The sequence below is a fragment of the Eubalaena glacialis genome, chromosome 2, assembly GCF_028564815.1.
Source record: "Eubalaena glacialis isolate mEubGla1 chromosome 2, mEubGla1.1.hap2.+ XY, whole genome shotgun sequence".
NCBI lineage: Eukaryota > Metazoa > Chordata > Mammalia > Artiodactyla > Balaenidae > Eubalaena > Eubalaena glacialis.
In genome coordinates this window covers 187,098,706-187,116,032 of record NC_083717.1, presented here as the reverse complement: position 1 = coordinate 187,116,032, position 17,327 = coordinate 187,098,706, and the positions used below count along the sequence as shown (strand labels likewise).

The following is a 17,327-nucleotide window of genomic DNA, read 5'->3' as shown; positions in this document are numbered from 1 at the left end:
GATTCACAGAACCTGTAGCTGAAGGAGAGGGCTGCCTGATAGCAGCTGTGGCCTTCGGTGGAGCCAAGTAGCCAGAGGGGCCCAGACCACTAAATCCCCACCCTCGGGCTCCTGCTTTCCCATCTCCTGCTGGAGCCTCCCATAGGCTGAGCCTAACTTACTGCAGTATCTCAGGCTCAGCCTCCCCGGCAGAGAGCAGGGGAGAGGGGTGGAGAGTGGATCTGGAGGGGCAAATGAAAGCTGTCCAGCACTCAGACATGATTTGTATTTGTACTATTGTCTTCATTCTGCAGATGACAACACTGAGGCTTAGGATAAGTGACCTTAGGAAAAGCCACACAATGTACTAGTTAAGGAACACTAGTCACTGATGACTAGATAAACCCCCAAATCCCAGCAGCTTAACAAAAAAATTATTTCTCATTTACATCAAGTCCAGTCAGTGCTCCTGAATATCCGGCAGCTCTCCCCTAAGTGGTGCTGGAAGAGCCCAGGCCCCTTCCATCTTGTGGCTCTGCCTCCCCATTCAGAATCTGCCTCACAGGAAAGAGAGGACAGCCTAGTGCTGGAGACTTTTGCCCACATTCTATTGGTCAGAATCCTGTCACGTGATCACAGTTAGCTTCAAGGGAAGCTGGGTAATGTAGTCTTGCTGTGTGCCTAGGCAGGAAGGAAATGGGGGTTGGTGGGCACGTAGCCAGACTCTTGTTGACTGGAAAAAAAAATACACAACCTCGAAGTTGAGAATTATGTTTTATTTGGCAGTCTTTCTGAGGACTTCAAGCCCAGAAGACAGCCTCTCAGTTAGCTCTGAGGGACTGCTCTGAAGAGGTAAGGGAGGAGCCAGGATACATAGGAGTTTTTGCAACGAAGACCAGGTAGTTGGACTTCAAAAGATTACCGTTAATTAAAGAAAATCAGGTATCTCAAGTTAAGGACTTTAGCACTTTTCTGTGTATGGGAAGATGCAAGAGTCTGGGCTCCTTGAAAGCATTCCTTTGATGTGCACCTTAGCTATCTGGGGCCAGTATCCTGTGGTTTCCCATCCTGATTCCCCTCAGGGTACAGCATTGGGGGCAGCTGCCATGGCTGAGGGCGTGGCAGCGAGGTCATTTGTCTCCATCCTGAGTTCCCTCAGGGCTCACCATCAGGGCAGCTGTAGTGGCTTGATGGCTGCAACGTCCTTTGTTTACTAATGTGGCAGGCAACATTTTCCACTCACACTCTGCTACGTGCAGAGATGTTAATCCAAGAATGTCTTGACTCCAGACCCATGCTCTTAACACAGACTCTGTTGGAATTACAATCAGTTACACTCCAGGGTAATTTGATACAACCGAAGTTTGGATATTATTTTTTCCTCCTTGTTTGTTTACATTCCTGAAAGCAGTTCCTCCTGTAGCAAACGCATTAAATTCAGCAAACATTGCTGAGTAATGAGGCAGGATAGTAATAATGTAGTGGTTCTCAAAATGTGTCGGTGTATGGGAATCAGCTGAGGAGCTTTTAAAAATTCCAAAACCCATGCCACACCCGAGACCAATTAAATCACAATATAATGTATTAAATGTACTTTTTGAAGGTGTACTTTTGAAGCTCCCTAGGTGACTAATTGCGGACAAGTTGGGGAACCGCTGGTATAGTGGCTAAGAATATATATTTTTGAGTCAGACTGCCTGGGTGTGAACCCAGGCTGCATTACTTGTTAGCTGTGCGGCCTTGGGGAAGTTGCTTAACTTTTCTGTGCTTCAGTTTCCTCCTCTATAAAATGGAGCTAATAATTGTTGTTATGAGGATTACATGAGTTAATCAGAACAGTGTCTGACACAGAGTAAGTACCATCTAAGTAGATGTTAGATTTTGTTACTGTTTCCCGAATACCTACTATGAGCAATGCCCTGGGCCAGAGATGAAAGATATGGTCCTCGATTTGGGGGAACTCAGAACCCAGTGGGAATACATCAAACTCTAATATAAAACAGCTTAGACACAGCTGATCATTCCAGCCATTTGTTCCTTATAAATGGAAATCAATTTGTTTTGCTTCTGAGAAATTGAATGGCATTTTACGAAGCCGAGGAAAGGAGCAGAAGCCGCTCAGAGCAGTTTTAGAATTGGAATTCCTGGTTTTGAAGACACCACCTGGTGTCCTCTTTCACTGCCATCCAGACATCTGCTTCCCTGGCATTAAACACAGATCCAGGGCAGGCTTGGGAAAGCTGGGGGAGCCGCTTCCCTTTTTAGCCTGATGTTCAGGATTGACTGGTTACAGGGAAATTTGAGTTGAAGGGGACATCTTGGGTAGCATCTGGAAATAAAAGTCAAGGAGGGTGCTGGAGGCAAAGTCTTTTGGGTTTTGGGTTTGCTGAGAAAAATGAGCATTAGCACAGACTTACAGTAGGAATTTCTAAGGCTGTCAGAAGAGGGTAAAACATTCTTTTAAATTGAGATTTCACTGAGCTATAAAGGAAAACACGACTGCTCGTTGCCAAGTACTACCGTTGCTTCCAAAACCTAATGTGAGCATTTGTCAGCCCAGATGTGGCCCATTTATTTTTAGAGTGATTGTGACCTCAAGGCTACAACTCAAAAAACACTTAACATTTAGTAAAAGTTAAGCACAATACCGCCCCGCCCCAAATATGCTATTTAAAAATCAGTATCAATATCATAGCTCTATAGTTAGAAATCCTCTTTTCATTTACAATAAGCACTTCTAAGGCCAAATAAATACCTCCCTTTCTTCTCCATTTCAGTTTAAACTGAAGTTTTACTTACTTCCCCTCACCCCACCCCCATTTTCTTTAAAATATTATTTTCTTCAAAACCCTCCTTAATCCTTCATACCAGATTTCATTTTGAAAGCCATCTTCTTAGTCTTTATGTCTTATTTGCTGAGCTGGGGTTTCAGCTGACTCTCTACCCCAAGGATTGACCTTGAGCAAGTCACTTAACTTGGCTGCACCTCAGTTTCTCAGTGGTTTTGATACCAATCAGGGTTCTTGGCCTTCCCCAATCAACAGAAATTGACTAGAGGCCAGACAAGCAATTGGGCAAGGCTTATTGGGGCCCCTGTGGTCACAGGAGGGATTGAGAGCTAGTAACAGGTTCCCTTGTTTGCTCCCTGAACGGGGGCAAGCTGATTCCTTATATGGGGTGAGGGTAGGGTTGTGTCCAAGGGTCAGGCTAGAGGGTGGCTTAGGTGGGTTGCCCACCCCTTTGGTGGTGTTGAGTGCAGGGGGCATGCACAGTACCCTGCTTTTGCTCCCAGTTCTTCAGAAGTGGCAGTTGGGTTTTTTTGGTCTTTTTTGTATCTTTCGTCCAGAATTTGCCCCAACTGTGCATACCCGCAGTTATTTTTTAGTCTCTTATAGATTCTTTGTATTTTGTAGCTCGAGGAGATGTTTGTCCAGATGCAAGCATTGCAGCACTGCAGCAAAGGGTCCCAGGTTCCAGCCTTGAGGCAGGAGATAGATGGGCCCCCGGGGCAAACAGTTGGAGTTTGGTCCTGTGGACCGATACTCTGAGACAAGAATAACAGGACAATTGAGAGAGGAGGCTGGGCCCTGCCCAGAAGATAGAAGATGAGAGACCACATATTTCTCATTCTCAAAGTCAGGAGACCTCCCCAACTACACATGCACAGAAAGGCTCCTTGGAGGTCAAAAGGGAAGTGATGCTAAGTGGCTAAATCTACCCATAGTCCTCTTCGGTAGAATCCATCTTGGCTAAGAGATGCACATGCACACGTGGGAGGATACTGAGATACACCAAATACGGACTTTTTGAACCAGGCAAATCAAAATGATTGGCCAAAGGGAACCCGGAAGAAATGCCCCATAAAAGTGATTCAAACTGCCACGAGGGCACGACTCGCTCTTGGAGCCTGCCTAGGTGTCTATCCACATGTACTGTACTTTTTTTTTCCTAATAAATAATTTACTTGTTTCACTACTTTCCTTCTTTGTGGGAATTCTTTTTCTGCAAAGCCGTAGGGCCAGGGCCTTGTCACTGACCACTGGTCTAGTGGCTAGGATACGGTGCTCTCACTGCCGCGACCCGACCTCAAGCACTGGCTGGGAACTAAAGCCCTGCTTCAAGCCGCTGCTGGCCGAGGCCACCCAAGATCAGCCTGTCTCAGTTTATCTGTTGGATGGATCGCTAGGAGGGGAAACACTGAATCAATGACATGTGACACCCATTTAAAATTTGAGTGGCTCTTGCCAATTGCCCTCTTATAGAAGTTGTACCTACTGACATACCCACCAACAGGGCTCAAGAGCGATTGTTGCCTTTTCACGTTCCATGTTTTGTTAAGCTTTGTAACCTATCTGTTGTAACCCATTCAAGGACTTGCTTTGAAAATTTGTGCAGAAACGTTTCTGGGGAAAGAGCACTCCTCCTTCGAGGCCAGCAGGGGGCGCCCGCTCCCCTCCTGAGTGGGAACTTTGGTTTCCAGCATTTGCCCCCTACAAAGCCTCTGCAGCCCATCTGAGCCTGCGCAAATTCTGACCCCGCACACGGTGGGAAGGTTTTGGAAAAATCCTAACTATCCCTACCCTTTCACAAGGCTAGTCTGTGGCAGCGTCTTCTCGGTCGAGGAAATGGCTTAAATTTAAAATAAAAATGTCATTTGATTTCACAATTAATTTCTCCCTGTAAACACTGGGTTGAGGGGTAAAGCAGACCCAGCCCCTCTCTCAATCCCCGAGGCTTGTGAAAGTTGCCCTGGTGCAGTTTTCACAACAGGTTGATAAGGGAATATTTGGGGCCTGAGACAACAGAAATGTGCTTTATATTCAGATAAAGATTTTTGTTGTGTTTTCCCAGCAGGGGGTATGTAAAGGTGAGTCTGAAACAGAAGCCTATTTAAGCTTCTCTGCTAATTCATTCCTCTACTGGGAATGCAGCCCCAGCCCTGAATCCTGCCACTCAGGATTGAGGGTGAGGCGGCTGAGGCCCTCGCCTTGGGCACAACGTTTAAGGAAGGGGGGGTGAGTACAGGAGCACAGCAGTAAGCAAGATAATAATTCAATGCAATGTTTTTCAAAACTCAAAATGAATGCAAAACACCCATGATGAACAGAAGAGTGACATTTCAAATAAAGACAGGATGACCCGTGCACCTCCATGCTCATCTCAGTGGCCTCCCTCTCAGCCAGGTCTGCTGGATCCTGTCTTTCCTTAAAATGTGATATTTTGCTCATTATGACTGAATCACATTCTTCCCTTTGCTCCCTCTTTCCCAGTCTTACCCGCTCCCTCCACCCCCATCACAAGGTTGGCCATAGTATGATGCGGGGAAAATAACATTGGGAGAAGCCACAGGGAGTAGGTGAGAGGTATTTATTGTTAAACACTGGGAATGATGCCAAAATCAATGATGGCTAGCTGCTATAAACGGATGTCACTGTTTGGACTGGAGGAGAGCTTCTGCTGTGATGATATTAGCAAACATTTATTGCGTGTACAATGCTGAGTGATTCTCTATGTTTGGCTATTTAATCATTCCAACTGTTGTTTGTGCGGTACCCGCTCCCCACCCCGCCATCTCCAAGCGTGCCGGCCTCCAAGCCTCCCTTTGCTCACACTTTCCTAGTGACATGGCTTCTCCCCTTCCCTTTGTTAAGTTCAATCCTTCAAGGGCTGAAATTCTACCACCTCCAAGAAGTCCCCCCAGATCACTAGCCTTTCCTAGAGGTCTTTGTTGAGTAACTGGATCAGATCAGCCAAAATGTGGTTCTCAGCTGGGGATGGGGGATGATTTTGCTGCCAGAGGACGTTTGGTCGTATCTGGAGACATTTTGGTTGTCACACTGGGGGAGGGCGGATGCTCCTGGCATCTAGCGGGTAGAGTCCTGAGATGCTGCTAAACATCCTACAATGCCCAGGCCAGCCCTCACAACAAAGAGCTATCTGGGCCCAAATGTCCTTAGTGCCAAGAACCCTGCATCAACCTTGCTAAGGTATTTTGTGAAAACTCTCAAGAATCAGACTTGCATTTCACCAACAGGCTTTCATGTTTTTATGCAAGATGTTCGGAACTTGAGTCCCGTGGAGTAAGGGATGGGCAAGGTAATAGGAGCTGGGGCTGGAGGACACTCCTGTTTTCCTGCCTCAGTTCTGAACTAAAGGAGGCAACAGGAGTCAGCAGATGGGGCCGCCATGTTATCTTTGTTACTGAGAAGAACTTGGTTGGGCAGTGTCACTCAGGCGTGTGACAACAATGGGCTTCTTAGTGCTGAATCCCAGAATCAGGCTGACTTACGCACACAGGCCCAGACAGTGCTGACAGTTTCCCGCCTCTGAGGAAGAACCTCGTGGCTGAGAGAAGCCCGGGGTCTGCAGACAGCACTTCCCAAAGAGTGAGTGCGGAGGAGGGGACTGCGCTCTGTAGGCTCAGTTCTTTTTTTTTTTTTTTTTGAAACTGATCAATCAGATAAATCACTTTTCTTCCTTGGAGAGGAGTAAGGGGTGGGCAAGAGGCCCAGAGTTTAGGGAGCAGTCCCTCCTCATTGAAACCTGGTGAATCAGTGAGGATGAGCTAGGTTCTGCTGCAGTAAAAAACATCCCCCAGGGCTTCCCTGGTGGCGCAGTGGTTGAGAATCTGCCTGCCAATGCAGGGGACACGGGTTCGAGCCCTGGTCTGGGAAGATCCCACATGTCACGGAGCAACTAGGCCCGTGAGCCACAACCACTGAGCCTGCGCGTCTGGAGCCTGTGCTCCGCAACAAGAGAGGCCACGACAGTGAGAGGCCCGCGCACCGCGATGAAGAGTGGCCCCCGCTCGCCACAACTAGAGAAAGCCCTCGCACAGAAATGAAGACCCAACACAGCCAAAAATAAATAAATAAATAAATAAAGTTATTTAAAAAAAAAAAAAAAAATCCCCCAACTCTGTAGCTTAAGAGAAACAAAAGTTGATTTCTCACTCATGCTGCATGTTTCACACAGGGGCCCTGATCTTCCAGTCCTTCAGGGGTCCAGGCTGATGGGCTCTCTCTTAATGACACCACCGTCTCGACACAAGTCCCCAGGGTTTGCTATGGCAGAGGAAAGGAGGGCATGGAGAACTGTGCTCTTAAATGCTCCTGCCTAGAAGTGACACACGGGTGCCCTCACATTGGCCAAAGAAGTGCGAAGGCCACTCTTAGCCTCAACAGGGTGAGTTCAATCCTCCCACTTCCCAGAAGGATAGGGAACTAGAATCGTTGGAGAGCAGCGGTCATGTCTCACACAGAAGAGTGAGGAAGGGTTTCCTGCCCCTCCCACTGCCTCCATCAACACTGGGCAAAGGCACTTCCATTGGAAAGACGAGGTTATCTCAGGAAGTGTTTTCCAGGGAGCCACTCGACAGGGCTGGAGGACTAGACATGGCAGGAGAAGAGCTGGCCCTGATCCCAGACCCCACATGGCTGGTGCCACCATGGGACGGCAAAGCATTCTGGGCCTCAGTTTTTCCGTCAGTAAATTGAACAGGCTGCACTGGCTGATCTCTTCCACATCCTGTGAACTCTCTGAAGGTACGAAAAGTCTTATTTACTCTGCACCCCTATGCCTCGCACAATACCCGGCCTGGATTGAACACTCGACATGTGTAGTCAAAGCACTGAATGAATTAGCTGCTCTGATTCCATCTGAGTTTGGGAAGGTCACGGTTGGGGTGCTCCCCAGCCCACCATCATTACGCCTATCCCATCGTGGTTTTTAACTCTATCCAAGGTCAGCTCTGTGCCTACTGCACCCCCCTGCTCAACCCCCAGAAGCAGAGCCACTAGCTGACTGGCTGCTTATCACAGGTGGGTGGGTGAACCCAGCCAAGACCAGTGGAAGAACCACCCAGCTGAACCCAGCCCAAGTGGTCAACTACGGAACTGTGAGCTAAGGTGCTTGTTTTAAATCATTAAGTTTGGGGGTGTTTGTTATGCAGCAATAGATGACCGATACGCTCTTCAGGCCATCGTCCATGTTCTAGTGAAGTGATCTCTCTGAAACGCAGGCCTGAATATGACACTCCCCTGCTCAGAGTCTCCATTGACTGGCATGGCCTTCTGATACTTTTCTGTCTCCTGAAACTCCTGGAAAGTAAGCCTGGCCTCCTGCTCACTGCCTTAACTCCGACCCCAGACACAGGGAGCTCTGCCACCTGTGTGGCTTGAGCTCTTAGCCTCACTCTGTTGAGGCTAAGAGCTCAAGGCAACTCAAATGGTGGCATCCCTGGCACTCAGGTCTCTTCTCTGAACTCCCAGCCTCATGGGCATCCCTGGTCTGGACAGAGCTCTGCCCCAGGAGTCCAGCTCACTGGGTAACCTTGGGTAATTCTCCACCCATCTCCGGGCCTTGGTGTCTTTGTCTGTGAAATGGAGGGGCTGAGCTTGATGATATTTTCTTTTTAAAACTTGTTATTAGATTCATAGATCCCTCGTACTCTTTACTCAGTATCCCTCAGTGGTAACATCTTACCTCAGTATGGTACAATATCACAGCCAGGAAGCTGACGTTGATATAATTGTTCCGCTTTTATTCAGATGGCACCAGTTTGACATGCACTCATTTTGATGATATTTAAAGCCTCTTCTAGGTCATAGGAGGGAGCTTCCCACCTGCTCCTCATCAAACTTGTGACTCACCTCCGGAGAACAAGAAACAGCCCGTGTCCACTGTGACAGCCGGGAGTCTCCCCAGGCTGGGATTTAGGGGAGCTTAGCGCTGCTCAGTGCCCGTGATGGATGGGATGGTGGATGCGGCGGGGGAGGGAGGCCAGCAGCCGTGGACCCACATGACAGGCCCAAAGCTGGAAGTGGATGGGAGAAGAAACTCCATGTCTGTACTCGGCCCTTCAGAGAGAGAGAGAGAGAGAGAGAGAGAGAGAGAGAGAGTGAGAGCTGGGGAGCTGGAGCTGGGGATGCTAGGAGACCCTTTGCTAACCCGCCATGCCAGGTGTTAGTTAGCCCTACAAGGTGAGGCCTGGACCTGGACCCAGTTGTGAAATATTCCAGGCAGGCACGTCAACTCATGGGAACTCAAAAATATTAATGTCTCCCTCAGCATTGATCCTTTTAACCAAGGCAGGAATTTCCTCATCTACAAATGAATAATTGACCTTCCCAGTAGAACAACAGAATCCAAATTGTGGGGGTTGCCAATTTCTGTCCTGCTGTAGGACCGTGCACTGTGCTTTGGTAAACGTGACGGGCATTCCATAAGTCAGGTGTTTGCTTATCAGAGCCCGTGTTGACAGTCTACTGTTGAACTTCAGGCCAATGAGCAATGTTCTGATTTCTCAGGCCAGCACACTCTTCTAGAACGTGGGATTGTTCTTTGTAAGCCCTATAAGGATTGTTGTAAGCTACAGCTTTAAAGCAGGGGCTGAGAAAGAAGGAAAGAGGGCATACTGGGGTCACTGCACAAGAGACTGGATGTTATTTTCTCTTTCCAGCTCTCTCTTCTTGCCTGATACTTCTGCCTATTCTGGCCACTTTGCTACGGGGCTTTGCTCACTGGATTCCTGTGCAGGGGCTCAGAAATTGCATTGCGTTGGAGGCAAGCAAGCCGAGTGAGTCCAGCCTCCACCCCTGGGGAAGAGGCCTGTTCTGTCAGCAGGGGCGCTGCTACTCAGCTCTGAAGAACTGGTGCCCTCCTCAACATAATAAAGGCCATATATGACAAACCCACAGCAAACATCATTCTCAACGGTGAAAAACTGAAAGCATTTCCTCTAAGATCAGGAACGAGACAAGGATGTCCCCTCTCACCACTATTATTCAACATAGTTCTGGAAGTCCTAGCCACGGCAATCAGAGAAGAAAAAGAAATAAAAGGAATACAAATTGGAAAAGAAGAAGTAAAACTGTCACTCTTTGCAGATGACATGATACTATACATAGAGAATCCTAAAACTGCCACCAGAAAACTGCTAGAGCTAATTAATGAATATGGTAAAGTTGCAGGATACAAAATTAATGCCCAGAAATCTCTTGCATTCCTATACACTAATGATGAAAAATCTGAAAGAGAAATTATGGAAACACTCCCATTTACCATTGCAACAAAAAGAATAAAATACCTAGGAATAAACCTACCTAGGGAGACAAAAGACCTGTATGCAGAAAACTATAAGACACTGATGAAAGAAATTAAAGATGATACCAACAGATGGAGAGATATACCATGATCTTGGATTGGAAGAATCAACATTGTGAAAATGACTATACTACCCAAAGCAATCTACAGATTCAATGCAATCCCTATCAAATTACCAATGGCATTTTTTACAGAGCTAGAAAAATTCATCTTAAAATTTGTATGGAGACACAAAAGACCCCGAATAGCCAAAGCAGTCTTGAGGGAAAAAAACGGAGCTGGAGGAATCAGACTCCCTGACTTCAGACTATATTACAAAGCTACAGTAATCAAGACAATATGGTACTGGCACAAAAACAGAAACATAGATCAATGGAACAAGATAGAAAGCCCAGAGATAAACCCACGCACCTATGGTCAACTAATCTATGACAAAGGAGGCAAAGATATACGATGGAGAAAAGACAGTCTCTTCAATAAGTGGTGCTGGGAAAACTGGACAGCTACATGTAAAAGAATGAAATTAGAATACTCCCTAACACCATACACAAAAATAAACTCAAAATGGATTAGAGACCTAAATGTAAGACTGGACACTATAAAACTCTTAGAGGAAAACATAGGAAGAACACTCTTTGACATAAATCACAGCAAGATCTTTTTTGATCCACCTCCTAGAGTAATGGAAATAAAAACAAAAATAAACAAATGGGACCTAATGAAACTTCAAAGCTTTTGCACAGCAAAAGAAACCATAAACAAGACGAAAAGACAACCCTCAGAATGGGAGAAAATATTTGCAAACGAATCAACAGACAAAGGATTAATCTCCAAAATATATAAACAGCTCATTCAGCTCAATATTAAAGAAACAAACACCCCAATCCAAAAATGGGCAGAAGACCTAAATAGACATTTCTCCAAAGAAGACATACAGACGGCCACGAAGCACATGAAAAGATGCTCAACATCACTAATTATTAGAGAAATGCAAATCAAAACTACAATGAGGTATCACCTCACACCAGTTAGAATGGGCATCATCAGAAAATCTACAAACAACAAATGCTGGAGAGGGTGTGGAGAAAAGGGAACCCTCTTGCACTGTTGGTGGGAATGTAAATTGATACAGCCACTATGGAGAACAATATGGAGGTTCCTTAAAAAACTAAAAATAGAATTACCATATGACCCAGCAATCCCACTACTGGGCATATACCTAGAGAAAACCGTAATTCAAAAAGACACATGCACCCGAATGTTCATTGCAGCACTATTTACAATAGCCAGGTCATGGAAGCAACCTAAATGCCCATCAACAGACGAATGGATAAAGAAGTTGTGGTACATATATACAATGGAATATTACTCAGCCATAAAAAGGAACGAAATTGAGTCATTTGTTGAGACGTGGATGGATCTAGAGACTGTCATACAGAGTGAAGTAAGTCAGAAAGAGAAAAACAAATATCGTATATTAACGCATGTATGTGGAACCTAGAAAAATGGTACAGATGAGCCGGTTTGCAGGGCAGAAGTTGAGACACAGATGTAGAGAACAGACATATGGACACCAAGGGGGGAAAACAGCGGTGGGGTGGGGATAGTGGTGTGCTGAATCGGGTGATTGGGATTGACATGTATACATTGATGTGTATAAAATTGATGACTAATAAGAACCTGCAGTATAAACAAACAAACAAAACAACTAATACTAAACTCTCATTGGGTTATTTGTATGGAAATATGTTAATATAAATGTTTCAGACATTACATGAAATTTCTAAAAATCTTATATGTTCTGGTATAATGTTATAAGTCATAATCCTAGTTATTACTTTAAAATGTATATCTCAGAAATAACTAATTTTCTTGTCAACTGCATTATTATGAACTTTCATCAAATCTTTAACCGTGGTCATTTTTAAGTCTTTTGTCATTTACAGACAGTTCTGGATGTACTCTGATGCTTTTATAAATATGTTCCTATAAAAGGGTTTCATCTTCAGGAAATTCATGGAATAGACTCTGACAAGTACAGGTTTCTGGTACCTGACTGTACTGCTGAACTAAATGAATAAGCATTTTCAGAACTCTAATGAAAAACTGATGAGCTCATAAAAGTGCTAACAAAAGATCAAGATGAAAAAAAAAAATTAATTACATGGGACTGAGTGAACTGATGAGGATGAGTATAATTTTTGTGACTTTCTGGTTGAATTTAAAAAAAGAAAAAATCCCACAAGGACTCAGAGGCAAAGAATATACAAATCAATTTTCACTGCAAAGTAAAGGAGCTGTTACAGTGGAGGATTACTGGACTGAATGTCAATATTATGACATAGTATGAGTGTGTTTCATGTTTGGTAATTGCAATCATTGTTGCTTTTGTTGTGGTCATCCATGTACAATGCTTGGTGTCAGTCTATTTATCTCTTGTAAAAATAAAATACAGTGTGTGTGAAAAAAAAAAAAAAAAAAAAGAACTGGTGCCCTGGGGAAGCCCCAGGAGGTCAGCTCCAAGAGGACCAGGGATGCTCCTCTGTCTTGTTTCCTGCTTAAGTTCCCTACTTAAGTGCCTGGCAAAAGCAGATGCTCAATAAATATCAGATGAATGAATGAGTGCAGATTCAGCATTGCAAGAGCTTCCAAATGTTCAAGGGAAGCCCCAAAGATGGAGTTTTTGTATGGAATTTAAATATTTGTTAAACACCATGTGGTCCAGATTAGATACGTGTGGAGGCGGGATCCTGCTTGTTGACCTAAATCCAGGCCACCTGAGCCTCTCTCTGCTCTCCAGGAAACCTACAGGGGCTGGGGCACTGATCAAAGTGTTGTCCCTGATAGCTTATGAGGGCCTGGTGGCCCAGCCCCTGCCAGCTTCTCCATCACCAGGCTCCAGCAACACTGGCGTCCTTTCCATTTCTTGAATGAATCTGGCTCTTTGTTGCTACCCCATAAGGACCAGTCCTCCCCTTGCAGCGGGAGAGGCTGCCCCTCCCCCCTCCCGCACTGTTCCATGAAGACTGGCCTTGGCACCTGGCCCACTGGCCTCTCCTCCCCAGGCCCTTCCATCGTCTTGTCTGCCTGATAACCCATCCCTCACCTCGCTAGTCTTTGACTGTCTTGTCCCTTTATTCCAACCACCCAATGCCATGGCCGCCCTTGGTCCTTGTCATCTCCTGGGATGGCCCCACCTTTGGAAGGTTCTGTGCAAACATTCTTACTCTGTGGCTACAGCCTCCTATTTATCTTGCCCTCTCATCTAGGTACGCCTGCTACCCCTGTTCTTTAACCATGTCAACATCACTCTGCTTCCCTCATCTCCTATGTTCATTTTCTTCCCCAATTTAGCCATTTCCCATAGTATAACCAGAATCCCCAACACCCTTGAACGTTGGCTGCCCATCTGACAAACCCCCAACTCTGGAACAATCCACTGTCTGCCGTTCTTGGGTCCGCTGAGCTTGGCTAAAGTAATTCACATAAGAAATGCATGCCTCCTGGCTCCAGCCAGGCCCTCAAAGCCCCTGGAACACCTTCAGGCTTCACTCCCTGCCCTTGACCATCATAGATCCTCCCAACGCCTGCACCCCCCTCAAACCTCAAATCCTTCCAGGGCTGCCTCATCCTTGCTTTCTTCCTTCCTTCATCCTCCTCCTTAACCTGTGAACCATCCTGTCTCCGGATCTGATTAGTTTCTTTTCTCTGGAACACTCCTTTCCCCCATTTTGCTTGTCCTTTGGGACTCAGCTTTTATGTCTCTTCCTCCGGGAAACCCTCTCAAGCCGTCCCCTCCCAGCTCCCCAGGCTGGACCCTCCCTTCTCTCTGCTCTCAGAGCACCTGCTCTCACCTGACGGTGGATCATCCTACACCGTGACACTGTCCTAATTATCGTCTCTGTCGCCACAGCCTCCTGGAAGACGGACTTTCTCAGGTTCACCGCTGGGACCCTCGCAGCAAGAAAGGCACTGAAGCATTAAGTGTTCAGTAGATATCCTTTCACCTGCAGCCCACGCTTTCTACCTGTGTGTGTGGTTCTGCCTCTACCAGCCCTTTCTCCCTCTCTCCATGTACCAGATTCTACCCCCGTCAAGCTCAGTTCACAGTTCACTCCCTTCACAGCCTCCTTTCTGATAACCCTGGAAGGAGATCATCCCCTTGCCCTCTGAATGCTTCAGGTACTGGGTCTGTGTCACGCGCATGCGATTTCTCATGGACTTTTTTTTATACTATAATTATTTCGATCTACGCAAGTTCCTTGTGGATAGGCTCTCTAGCTATGTCATCTCTCTCTTCCTAGCAGTTAACCTAGAACATTTTGGATGGACAGGCAAGTGGAAATGTAACAAGAGATGCTTACTGGAAATGTGTTTCCTACCGCTGTGACAAATTAACCATAAACTTGGTGACTTAAAAACAACACAGATTTATTATCTTCTGGTTCTGGAGACCAGGCATCCAAAATGTCACTGGGCTGAAATCAAGATGTCAGCAGGGCTGGTTCCAGAAGGAGGCTCCAGGGCGAATCCATTTCTTTGCCATTTCACGTCTCGACAGGGCGCCTGCAATTCTTGGCCTGTGGCCCCCTTCATTGTATCCCTCCAGCCTTCTCTGTCTCTGACACTTCTGCCTCCTCTTTATAAAGACCCTTGTGATGACATTGGGTCACCCAGATAACCCAGGATAATTTCCCATCTCAAGATCCTTCGCTTAATTACATCTGCAAAGTCCCCATTACCCTATAAACATTTACAGGTTCCAGGGACTAGGTGTTGGTGATCTTGGGGGACCATCATTCAGCTTATTACAGTAGTATTTATTACGTCAGTAATAGTTGATGAGGAAGCCACACTTCTTGGCTCCCTGCTGTTTTTTTTTTTTAATAAATTTATGTATTTTATTTATTTATTTTTGGCTGTGTTGGGTCTTTGTTGCTACGTGCAGGCTTTCTCTAGTTGCGGTGAGCGGGGCTACTCTTCGTTGCAGTGCGCGGGCTTCTCATTGCGGTGGCTTCTCTTGTTGCGGAGCATGGGCTCTAGGTGCATGGGCTTCAGTAGTTGTGGTGCGCGGGCTCAGTAGTTGTGGCTCGTGGGCTCAGTAGTTGTGGCTCTCTGGCTCCAGAGTGCAGGCTCAGTAGTTGCGGCGCATGGGCTTAGGTGCATGTGGCATGTGGGATCTTCCCAGACCAGGGATTGAACCCGTGTCCCCTGCATTGGCAGGCGGATTCTAAACCACTGCGCCACCAGGGAAGTCCCTCCCTGCTGTTTTAATTCCGCCAGAAAAGTTGGAGGATTTCTTTTCTATGGGACATGGATATTGGAGTCAGTCATCTAGGGATGCATCGTTTATAAAGTTCCCAGACCTTGGTCCTGAAAAGCCGGCCCAAAAAGATATAAATCACTGGATTCAGGCAGCTGTTGATGAAAGCAAAGAAGTTGGCCCATTGCAGGCCCAGGTCGGTGAAATTCTCCCAGAAGCAGCCTCTGACAGCCCACACCTGGAACAGGAATTCCAGGAAGGCAAAGAAGTGGTAGGGGGTCCAGCAGAGCAGGAAGGCCGCCACGAGCGTGAGGATCAGGGCCGTGGTCTTGCCATCCGTGGGCCCCCCGTGCCTTGTCTTGTTGACCTTCCCCCGCCCGCGCAGGGCTGCCAGGATGTGAGAGTTGAAGAAGACAATCGCAACCAGTGGGAGGAGAAACCCCAGCACATTTAACTCCACCATCCTTGCAAAGGGCCAGGCCTCGTTGGGGTACAGCAGCACACAGGCGGAGATATTCAGTTCCGGGACAGCTTTGACGGAGCGCAGCAGGAACGTGGGGATACTTAGGAGGCCCCCCACGGCCCAGATGAGCACGCAGGTGGCCTGAGCCCGCCGCCGTCGCCGCCGCCTCCGGCTGGCCATGGGGTACACCAGCACGCAGTAGCGGTCCTGGCTGATGACCACCACCAGGAAGATGCTGATGAAGAGATTGGCCTTGATGACGCCGTTGACCACGCGGCAGAGGGGGGCTCCGAAAGGCCAGTTGAATTCCTTCCAGATGTTCTCTGCCCAGAAGGGCAAGCCCAAGACGAACACCAGGTCGGAAGCCGCCAGGTTGGCCAGGTAGATTTCTGCCGCGTTCAGACGCCGTCGGGCCAAGAGAAAGACGGACAGCACGAAGAGGTTTCCCAGCAGCCCACAGAAGCAGATGGTGATGATAAATGTGGGTAAGACGCTATGCAGCAGGTCCCAGGCTTCCTGAGCGCTGTCACAGGACGTGGCATTTGCAGGCGGGAGCTGGCTCTGGTTGGAGGACTGGAGCTCCAGGAGGGTCCGGGAGGCCATCCACGGTGACCTGCAACGAACGTCACAGAGCATCACACGGGAGGCGGCCGATTCCAGCCCGCGGCCCATCCAGCCTCTCCCCAGTTTTGGAAAATAAAGTTTTATTGGCACACAGCCGCATCCACTCATTTACCTTTTGTGTTACAACAGCAGAGTTGAGTGGTTGCAACAGTGGCCCTTTGGCCTGCAAAACTGAAAATATTTACCACCTATTCCCTTAGAGGAAAATTTTGCCAATCCCGGGTATAAAGGAAAGGACCAGGGCTTTGAAACCCGAGTTCAAATCTTGACGTAACTACTTGGTGTGGGCCACTTAGACCCACTGACTTTTATTTTCCTTTTTGAACATTGGATCTAATTGTATCCCTCTTGTGGGATTGTGGCAAGGACTGACGAGTGTATCTGTGGAGAGCTTGGCCTGGTCACCTGGCTTAGAGGAAACACTCAATGGAAGGGGAGGATGAGTCTTATTTACAACCATACCATTATTGTTAGCAGTGTTTCATTAAACAAAGCACTGGCACAAAGTAGGTGCTCATGTTTGATTTAATGAGCACCTACTTTGTGCCAGTACTTTGCCAGGTGCTGGAGATACAGGGAACAGGGCCCAGCCCCCTGAAGGTGCTCACCATCTAGAGGGAGGCAGACATGGATACAGTGGTCGATGACCGAAGATGGAATGAAGCAAGGAAGAGGCCCGGCCCTCAGGGATGCTGACCCACTGGGACTGGGGCCAGTAGGGTGGAGGAGGTGAGGGCAGTAGTAGAAGGTGTTGGGTTTCTGGGGCTCCACACCTAAAACTCCTCCTCCCACCTGGATGAGTTAATATACGCAAAGTGATTCAAATGGTTCATGGCTCTTTGTAGGCTCTCGCTACCCGTTAACTACTGTTATCATCATCGTTATCCTTAGTGA

General features: G+C 47.1%; 1 protein-coding gene across 1 annotated transcript; it reads right to left on the bottom strand.

The window, feature by feature from the left end:
* Window positions 1-15,413: 15,413 nt before the first annotated feature.
* BDKRB1 (bradykinin receptor B1) lies at window positions 15,414-16,412 on the bottom strand. The gene has a single exon (XM_061182862.1). It carries the CDS (start codon window positions 16,410-16,412, stop codon window positions 15,414-15,416), a length of 999 nt encoding a protein of 332 aa, XP_061038845.1.
* Window positions 16,413-17,327: the final 915 nt, after the last annotated feature.

What these genes read in the sequence shown, in the direction of transcription:
- BDKRB1 (XM_061182862.1), bottom strand. Translation starts at nt 16,412, where the DNA reads ATGGCCTCCCGGACCCTCCTGGAGCTCCAGTCCTCCAACCAGAGCCAG.